The sequence below is a fragment of the Rhea americana genome, unplaced genomic scaffold, assembly GCF_003343005.1.
Source record: "Rhea americana isolate MKP2758 unplaced genomic scaffold, rheAme1 scaffold_217, whole genome shotgun sequence".
Classification (NCBI taxonomy): Eukaryota; Metazoa; Chordata; class Aves; order Rheiformes; family Rheidae; genus Rhea; species Rhea americana.
The window spans coordinates 204,431-214,328 of NW_028186317.1; the positions used below are offsets into that span (position 1 = coordinate 204,431).

Consider the following 9,898-nt stretch of genomic DNA (forward strand, 5'->3'; position numbering starts at 1 on the left):
GCCGGGCCGCCGCCATCATCACCCCGGGCAGCCCTGGCGCCGTCGCCCGCCTGGTGGCGCTACGGTGGCCGGGACGGGATCTCCTTCCGCCCTTCGGCCCGCCTCTTCACCTCCCGCCCCGGTGCTGATTGGCCGGCAGTGCAGAGCTGTCCCTCGGCGATTGGAGGGCACCGGCGCGCCGCCTGCCGCTGATTGGCGCTCCGCTCCCGACCCCTTCCCGGGGAGGAAGCCTGCTACCGGCGAGGAAGATGGCGGCGGCCGCGGTCGCTCTGTGGTGGCTCCTGGCGGCGGCCGGGGCCGGGGCCGGGGCCGGGGCCGGGGCGGAGGGGGGACCCCGCACCCTCGTACTGCTGGAGAACGGCAACCTGCGCGACACGCACTCGCTCTTCTTCCGCAGCCTGGCCGGTAGGGCTCGGGGGCGCCTGGGGTGCCGGGCCGGAGGGAGGCGGTCGCGCGTTAGCCGGCGGCGAAGGTAACAGAGGCGGCAGCAGAGGCGCTTTTCGGGTGCTTCATCCCCGCCTCGTCTCATCCGCGACACCTCAGTGCCACTGCCGCAAGGTCCTTATGCCTCCAAGCCCTGTAAAGCTCTGGCTGTGGGTACTGCTGTGATGCTGCGTCGATGTTTCCCTGTGAAATGTTTACAGCTGTGGATTTTGTCTTGCCGGTGCAGACAGGGGCTTTGATCTCACCTTCCGCACGGCTGATGACGCTGGCCTGTCCCTCATAAAATACGGGGAATTTTTGTATGATAACTTGATCATCTTCTCGCCGTCTATAGAAGGTAAACACTTGATGGAAAAGTACGAGCACTCTTGTGGCTTGGTGGTATTTTTGGAAAGGGTTTTCAGAGTGTTTCATGGCTATTAAGAAAGTCACACGTGTTTTGTATCATTCTGTCCGTAAAGTAGCTGGTAGCAGCTATCCAAGATCGAATGATGCTGTGGGTAGAGTTGAAGTTAACTGAGCTTGCTTCTAGGTCTTTGCTGTAATGATAGTTCTTCCAGCCATGGTCAAAGTGATTCACTGTGTTGCCGTGGTTTTAAGTTGTGTATGCTTGGGGTTATTTCTGAGATGCAAGTGGAGTGGGTGATAAAGATGTGAATTTCTGATGTGCGTTTTCAGATTTTGGCGGCAACATCAATGTGGAGACCATCACTGCTTTCATCGATGGTGGTGGCAGCGTCCTTGTAGCTGCCAGCTCGGACATTGGTGAGTACAAACGCTCATCAGGTGAAGGCAGTATCATGAGCAAATTGATATGTGTCAGCTACTTTGTGTAACAAGTCCTGTTGCCTGCTTACCTCCTATTGCCTCTTTTTTTTTCAGCTACTGCAGGAAAACTGATGACAAAAAAGCATGCTGCCTTGTGGGTCTGTAGGACAGAGCCATTTAGCTTTGCATTTTGTAGGTGTGCTGTAGGAATTCATGCCTAGAGAGGAAAAGAGAACTTTTCCCTGTATCCTCACACCCTTAAAGCTGTAATTTTGGGGAAAAGAGCTTTAACTGGGTGATGCTCTGTGCATTCATTTTCTTGTGAATCTCAGGGTTATACTGAAATATCTTGGAGAGAATCAGTGTTAGATTTTGAATAAGAAAACAAAATTGCCTTAGCTACATTTTTGATGGGAATTGAGCTGAGGGGGGTTGTGAATGTGAGTGCTTCACCTAACAGGGTGCTGAGCCCGTGTCATACCTGCTTTTTGTGTTGACTGTTCAGATTGGCGTTGCGTCCTTCTTAGCACACTGCATAACTGAGAATCTGTTTTGTCCTTCAGGGGACCCCCTGCGAGAACTGGGTAGCGAGTGTGGAATAGAGTTTGATGAGGAAAGGACAGCCGTCATAGACCACCATAACTACGATATATCGGACCCCGGCCAGGTAAAAGCCTTTATCTGAATATTCTGGGTGCACCCCGTGCTTGAAGGGAGAGWGTGCGTTTTGTGAAGCAGCTTATGTTTTTGTTAGTGAGAAGTGAATAGCAGTTAGGTGTGAGATTTGGAGATGAATCTTCTGTCATTGTTTTCCTCTTTTTCTTCCTTCCTTTCATTGTCTGGTCTCCCAGCTTGCTCCAAAGAAGGTGTCATTTAGCAGTGTTCAGCCATGCTGCTGTCAGGACTGCAGGCAAAATAGCATAATGCTGGCACATTTGAGATCTCTGCCCTCAAATCTGTCTTTTTGAATTTCCTGATTTTTGATTTCTCTGCTGTACTAAGTAGTTTCAAAGTGTTACTGTGTCTCAAGCAATGCCAGGGGGCATRGTAATGGTTTTGAACCACTCCAAGATGGGAGAAAGGAATTTTACCTGCTCGTGAACTGTATCTGGTTTTATTTCTGGTAGATTAGAATTGAAGATGTTAAGTGTGACACTTTAAATGTGGCAAAGMTAATATTTAGTCCCCTACTGTTGAGAGAGCAGTAGAGAAATGCACGCAGTCCTGTGATGTGCTGCCTGGACATGTTGTTGAGCCTTTTTGACTGTTTGGTTGAGGTACCTTTTGGAGTGCCCCCTTTCCATAAGGGGTACCTGATAGTCCAGTGATGTTCAAGGGAGTTAAGTATTTGAGAACTTTCCTTCTTCAGGGCGTCCAAGCACGTGTGCGATAGCTGATACCACTCTTGCAGGAGATGTTTCTTACTAATGTATTCRTTTTTTTTCTGTAGTGTCAGTTTGCTCTAGTGTCAATCAAAACTTTAAAATTAAAACCTAGATTAAGGTCTGAACTTAGCAGATTCTACTAATTTTCATGAAACTATTTAAGCAGCATATGGAAACTGTCTTGCTTTAGAGGTGAAAGTCACTGAATATGGGGAAGTAACTAGACATCGACTCCTGTAGATGATGGTAATTAATGAGCAAAAATACTTTCTTTATCAAAAGAGGTTTTACATTTGCTTATGTGTCAGCACATTTAATTTGATCGTAATTACAATAAATGAAATATTTTTCATGCATTTTAATTGAATCGTAAACCTTTTTTGAAAGCTGTTCAGTTTCAATCATCTATTAAAAAAAAACGCAAACAAAACMAAACCCCGAAACTTACTTTTCAGTATTCTAAACCATGAAAGTTCAATAAAGCATGCATAAAAGCATTTGCCTGTGCTTTAGTATTCAGAAGCCAGGCAGCTGCATTTACACAGGTCTCTCTTGTTTCCTCCCAGCACACACTTATAGTTGCAGATGCTGAAAATCTACTAAAAGCTCCTACTATTGTGGGGAAGACTACGCTGAATCCCATCCTTTTCCGAGGAGTTGGGTAAGCAACCTGCAAAGCAGGGTTGGAGGGGAAGGTGCAGTAGTACAAGCTATTGTTGGGGAGGCATCTCAAAAATACTGGTGTTTCTGTAAACTAAAGGTGTAGGCTCGTCAGCTGTGACTCTTAACTTTTGAGAACTGCTGCAAGAAATGAAATTTGTTTTTAATTTGATGATACGTATTGAGTGAAACTGAATTTCCTAGTTGTGCTCTGTTACCTGTTTTTTTCTCARCACAGACAGTGACTAAAGTCTTTTGATGCTCATCTTCACGCTGTACTTGTTTTAGGCTTTTCTGTTTTCATGTGCTATGAAATCTCTCTTGATTCTGTATAATAATAGAAAGAAAACCTCCCAAAGTAGCTTAGTTGTTGACTTTGCAGTGTTTCTTAATGTAAATTACTGAAACTTGATTGTATAACTTGAAGAAAGATTTAAGTATTGTTATTTTTGGCCTGGTAGATTTATTTGAGTGTGCACATTTTGCAAATATCTTGCTAAATTCAAAGAGTGAGAACGTTTGTGCAGTTTAAGTGGCATATGCATGTTCCTCTGGATTTGAGTAGCTGAGGAAGGTGTTTCTGCTGCTCACTGTGCTTCTCCCTGTAAGGATGGTGGCTGATCCTGACAACCCGCTGGTACTTGATATCCTGACCGGCTCTTCTACCTCTTACTCCTTCTTCCCAGATAAGCCTATTACTCAGGTATGTTCAGTTTCATTTTCTCCTGTTTGGGGCCATACTTAGCTCCCTTCAGCAATGTGCAAAAATTCTCAGGCAGTTCAACTTCTGATTTTGAAAGAGTCAGGCTGTTGTCTGCTTTCTGATACTGCTCTGGGGATCTTTCTTCCCCTATGTTTTTCTGTTGTTGGGAAAACGCACAGCATGAATGATGCTTTGGAAGAAATGCAAGCCTAGAATAAAGACTGTGCTGGAATCGAAGCGTATCTCCTTTGAAGGGTTTTATTCCAGCCGGTGAGGTAGGAGGAAAAAGGCTGCCAATCCTGTTGCTAGCTATTCTTGGCAGTCAGCCTCTAAGCTGCACTGAACTGTGGGCCGTGCTAGCAATAGTCAGTGTGCCATCTTGCAGCAAGCCTGTGGCAATAGTGAAATCCAGTGACCTGGAGACTGGCTCACTAGTCTTTAACCAGCTTTGAATTGGCTAAAGGTTATTTTAAATTTGGATTTGCCCCTCTTCAGTATCCCCACGCTGTTGGGAAGAACACCCTTCTGATTGCTGGACTACAAGCGAGGAACAACGCCCGTGTTGTTTTCAGTGGCTCCTTGGATTTCTTTAGTGATGCTTTCTTCAATTCTGCTGTGCAGAAAGCTACTCCTGGCTCCAAGAGGTATGGTAACTTYTTGGCATCCCTGGCTGAGGAATGCCTGGGGAACTGTTTGAGCAAGAAAATCCTGGGAAACAGGCAGCAAGTATTTGTGCTATTGGGAATACACAGAGTACTTTCCTGAAGAAAATAAAGATTTCTGATCCTTTGACTTTGGTGCAGGTGAACTAACTAACCRGCACAAGGTGTGTCTTTCCTTCTGGTATCTTTTCCTCCCTACAACATCAGGTTGTTTTTGCATCCCGAACATCCAAAGGTTCTGCAAGTGCAGTTGATAGCCCGGAGGGTAGAACTGTGATATGCACAATATTCCATGTTGTCACTCTCTTTCAGCACAAGCATGTCGCATTAATAAGCAAGGCATAAACTAAGCGCTGGATTTTGTTTTAAAATATTTTCCTTCATATTTAGTGACTGCCCAGCAGACTTAAGTTGATGCTTGAGGAGCAAGCATTTGTACCAGAAAGCTGGTCTGTAAAGAGTGCATGAGTACCTTTGCCCTTGTAGGAGGGAGTGCTTTGGAAAGTAATTCCATTTTCAAACCTAGGCTAGCTTTGTGCTGCTTTCAGATATGTTAATGGCTTGGTTTTTGACACACGCTGTAGCTTTTCAGAGCAGCCRCCATACTTTCTCAGCCTTTTTCATCTCTAGATATTCCCAGACTGGTAATTACGAGCTGGCAGTTGCCTTGTCCCGCTGGGTGTTCAAGGAGGAGGGAGTGCTGCGTGTCGGAGCAGTGTCTCACCACCGCGTGGGAGAACGGGCACCTCCAAATGCCTACACTGTCACTGATCTTGTGGTAAGGCTGCGGATGATACAGTTGGAACGTGTTCATGTTCTCTGGGCAGCAAGAAATACGGAAGCGCATTTGTCTTTGCTTCTCCAGTTAAACGTTTTTTTCAGGTTTCAGCTGCTAGGGAGCTGAAAAGTATAGTTGGAGCTATTTCATATCTCTGTAAAATCTGTATCTACTTTTTGTCCACTGAGGGCTGATTTGATCGTTGATAGCTCAGCTGTGTTTTTAAGATGGCAAACRTACCTACTCTGCTTTGGAAAAAGAAATTTGGGAGAATTCCCTTGTCACYTTGAAATGTTTCCCTTCTATAGCATCGTCTTTAACGTCTGTTTTTCAGATATTAGTCTTCTGTACTGTTAATGCATGTGGTTTTGTTCCAGGAGTACAGCATTGTCATCGAGAAGCTCTCTGACGGGAAGTGGGTCCCCTTTGATGGAGAYGATATTCAGCTGGAGTTTGTCCGCATTGATCCGTTTGTCCGGACTTTCTTGAAGAGAAATGGTAGGTCTCCGTCACCTCTCCAGCCCTGGGTTTGCGTGTTCTTGCCTCTTTGTGTGGCAGCATTTGTAACAAGGAAGACTTGTTGCAAAGAGAAGACTTCTACAGCTTCTCTCCTCTCATTTTCTGTGTCAGTTAAACATTKCTGCTTTCTTTTTCTTAGGGGGCAAATACAGCGTGCAGTTCAAGCTGCCAGATGTCTATGGAGTGTTTCAGTTCAAAGTAGATTATAATCGACTGGGTTATACTCACCTGTACTCCTCTACTCAGGTAAATACAGTTATCATGCAAGAAGAAAGGGATATCTGTTAAAGTTGTTATTGGGGTGTAGCGTACTTGAATGGGCAAGGAATTTGAGCACTTTTGACTTCCGATCTTCTGATTTGCCTTTTTGAGTTCTTTAGTAAGATGTGGAAATGGGCTTCACCAAAAGTGATCACCAAGTGATTGCCCCTTTTGGGGGAAATGTTGCTGAGAATGCCAGCACAGAGATAATCTTACTGTTGTGGAGACTTGAACTGTGCAAATGTTTCTTCCAAAATAGAGGATTTGGAGTTTTAAGAATACACGGGACGTGTCAGAAAGCTTTTAGTTGACAATGAAACAAGTGATCTGGTTCTAAAAGTAAATAGCTCACCTGCCTTCTTAGTGAAGCAGCAGGCACTGAAGAACAGAGGGAGTTAGAGCTGGTGTGCAAGAAATTATCTTGGYGTGTTACTGTGTACTGCCAGACTGAAGAGACATTCCCTCCTTTCCTAGGTGTCGGTGCGTCCCCTCCAGCACACGCAGTATGAACGTTTCATCCCTTCGGCGTATCCGTACTATGCCGGTGCCTTCTCCATGATGGTAGGCCTCTTCATGTTCAGCATCGTCTTCTTGCACATGAAGGAGAAGGAGAAATCCGACTGAGCTCCCTATGGGAGGAAGAGCATATTTTCATATCACTGGCACCACGCAGAGACCGGCAGCGCTCAAGATCCTTACTGTAACTGTTTGAGGACTGGCAGGTGCCAGACAAGCCACGACTTTGTTTTTGATATATTTTTGTTTTGTTTTGTTTTGTTTTTTACGTTTTGGGCAACTAGTAAGTGGGAAAACGAACCAGATGTTTGAGGGGAATCCRTTGCCAGAGGATTTGGAAATGCAGTGATTCTGCTATAGTTGTTCGGGACTAATTTGCAGTGCTGCTGCTCTGTCTCTTCCCTTGATTGGAAYGATTCTGATTCGAGATTGACTCCATCTTTAAAAATAAAGTCTCGTTCCTCTCACTCTAGGTTGAAGTGTTTTAATTGAGTGTTTAGGGCTTTTTRGTGGCCATTTCTTGTGGTCTGGGAAAAATATTGTCTGCTAGGGCTTACTGCCTTGCCCTTGCGTAGGAGCTGTAGCACAGTTACCGCGTATGTAAGGGAGGTTGGAGGGGGATGTTCTCCTGATGAATCCTGCCCTCTTCCTAGCGCAGAATATGAACGTCTTCTGAACGCACAGCTTGAACGAGCTAGTTTCTGCTTTGCCCCTCAACAGCTTCTCCCTCCCTCCTAGACGTTCACTCCCTGCGGGAGCTGCTCTGGCCCAAATGAGTTGTGTGGGGGCAAAAAGTGCCGTGACTTAGATGCCCAGAGCCGAGTTTACAACCCAACCTTTGTTGTCTTGAGGAAAGCTRATGTCCAACTGCACAAATGTTGCAGCCCCAGGGATCTGAATTGCCCTGAAGTGGCCGTGGCTGCTTTCCCCACCTCCTTGGGGACAGGCAGCAGGCGCTGGCCAAACAGGGCTGGAAAAGCTGCTCTCCCTGGAGAGGAGGCTGCCGTTCCGCAGTGCTGGACGTGCTGCATGCGCTTTTGGATGATGGGCCAAAAAAACAAACTGTGGGCTTTGAGGTGCTCCGAAAAGAAAAAAAAAACTCAAGGCTTTGGGGCACTTTGAGGGCTCGGGGGRTCGTGGAAGCAAAACAGGGCTCGGGGACATCCCTGTAGGCAAGCAGAAACATCTAAGATGCTTCTAAAGGCAAACTGGCGCCTGCAGGGCTCTCAAACAGTGAAGCTCAAGAAAAAGAACACCAAAGGGGCTAGATCACCCTGAAAAGCATGCCAGGTGCTCTGGGGTGCCCCAAAAGCCATGCACCCTGAGGGGGGACACAAAGGGGTCACTCACGGTCACATCTAAAGCCACCTTGGGGAGATCGGACGCACTGACAAGCACCTCAGCGGGTCYGGAGTGTGCCAAAAGGTGTGTGGAGGGGCCTGGGATGCACCAAAGGGCTCATCAGRTGCTCTGGGGAGCGCTGATGGGCACGCCACGGGGTCCAGGACACCCCAAGGGCACATCAGGGCACCCCAGTATACACACCAACAGTCCGAGGACGTGCCTGAAAGCACACCGAGGGCTCCAGGTGGCTTCCAAAATCACACCGATAGCTCCTGGGCACCCCGAAAGGTGCCCCAAGAGGGCAGGAAAGCACTGGGGGCACCACCAGGCACCCGGAGGGCTCTGGGGGGCACCACCACGCACCCTGAGGGCTCGGAGGTGTCCCCAAAGGGGCACCAGCAGCTCCGGGCAGCACCAGCAGGCACCTCGAGGGCCCTGCGGTGGCCCCAAAAGGCAGCCTGAGGGGGCAGCCCAACGAGGGCACCCCAAAAGGCAYACCAGGTGGCCTGCGACATACCTAAAACCATGCAAAGGGGGTCCRGGCAGCCCCAAAAGCCCCATCCAGAGCTCTGGGGAGCACCCGAATGCAGAGCAAGGCAACCTGGGGGCACCAAAAGGCACRCCAGGGAGTCTGGAGCACCCCAAGAGGCATGACAGTGGGGCTGGGCTACCACGAAAGGCATGTTGTGGGCACCAGAGCCACCCTCGAAGGCACTGAAGCGCTCTGGGGCACCCCATGTTTCCTGGGGTGCACCAAAAGGCACATCGAGGCATCTAGGTTACCCCCCAAAGGCACATCGAGGGGTTTCAGGTGCCTTAAAACCCACCCAGAAGGCGTCTGGGGTGCCCCGAGACGCACACCCGGGAGGTCTCCGCGGCACCCCCGAAGCCAAGCCGAGGGCCAGGGCTGCACCGCAAAGCAGCCCAAAGGGTCTGGGGGGGCCCCCGAAACGTGCACGGCGGGGCCTGGGGCACCCACGAAAGACCCCTCGAGGGGCTCTGCGAGGCGTCCAGTGGCTCCGTGCCACCACTCGCCCCAAAACCTTTTCTTTTTCCTCCTCTCCTTTTTCACAGCTCGTTTCCCGACTTCTGCACTGCTCCGGGCGGCCAGATGCCTCCTCCTCCTCCTCCTCCTCCTCCTCCTCCTCGGGGGAGCAGAAGCCGGGCACCATCCCCGGCGGACATACGGGACACCGCGCGGGTGATGTGTTGCTTCTCCGTGTGCCGGCCGCGTCCTCAGACTCGCGCGGGAGCCGCCTGGGCGTATTTGGCCGCCGCTCTGCCAACGAGCGGTGCCTCGCTCGACGGGGGGGAGGTGTGTGCTGGTTATCGCGTGTCAACAGAGCGTTTCGATTAATGGATTACCAAGCAAACGCCGTGGGAAGGCTTTATAAAGCGTCTCTTGGCGCTGGGGGAGGACGCGGCTCCGAGGGCGCTGGAGAAGAGCGAGAAGGAGCCCGAGAGAGCGACGCGGAGCGGCGSAGACCCAAGCGGGAGGAGAGGGAAGGCGCCCGGCCGCGCAGAGGCTCCGCGCCGCGGCCGCGATGGCCGGCTCGCTGTGCTGCGCCGTCCTGGCGCTCCTCGTCCTGGCGCACGGCGCCCGGGCCGTCTACGTCCAGGTGAGGCTGCGCGAGCGCAACCCGGGGAGCCGAACCTCTCCGGCAGACCTGCTGCGACGCGAATACCTTCCTTGGAGGGCCAAAGTGCCTGATTTTACTTAATTTCTTCCTCTGCATGCACACGAGATCGCTGGGGGTGGGTGGGTGGTGGGACAGCACCAGCCTTGCGCTTTGAAATAACCTTTTTTTCCCCCCCTTCTTTGGGTGCTGAAGGCTGCAGGTTTCACTTAATCCCGTTT

At 49.7% G+C, this 9,898-nt stretch overlaps 2 protein-coding genes across 2 annotated transcripts in view; both read left to right on the forward strand.

Moving 5' to 3' along the window:
• The first annotated feature begins 227 nt into the window (after positions 1–227).
• Positions 228–7,163, forward strand: DDOST (dolichyl-diphosphooligosaccharide--protein glycosyltransferase non-catalytic subunit). The gene is made up of 11 exons (XM_085305169.1): positions 228–405; positions 671–781; positions 1,123–1,209; positions 1,776–1,879; positions 3,164–3,258; positions 3,867–3,960; positions 4,456–4,604; positions 5,253–5,400; positions 5,778–5,898; positions 6,059–6,165; positions 6,655–7,163. The coding sequence occupies exons 1-11, from the start codon at positions 249–251 to the stop codon at positions 6,802–6,804; spliced, it is 1,323 nt and encodes a 440-aa protein (XP_085161295.1). The 5' UTR covers positions 228–248; the 3' UTR covers positions 6,805–7,163.
• Positions 7,164–9,584: 2,421 nt separating this feature from the next.
• The window catches only part of GUCA2A (guanylate cyclase activator 2A), a 2,005-nt gene continuing 1,691 nt past the window's right edge, over positions 9,585–9,898 (forward strand). The window contains exon 1 of the mRNA XM_085305236.1: positions 9,585–9,659. Within this exon, the coding sequence (XP_085161362.1) occupies positions 9,585–9,659 (75 nt within the window). The remainder of the gene's footprint in view (positions 9,660–9,898) is intronic.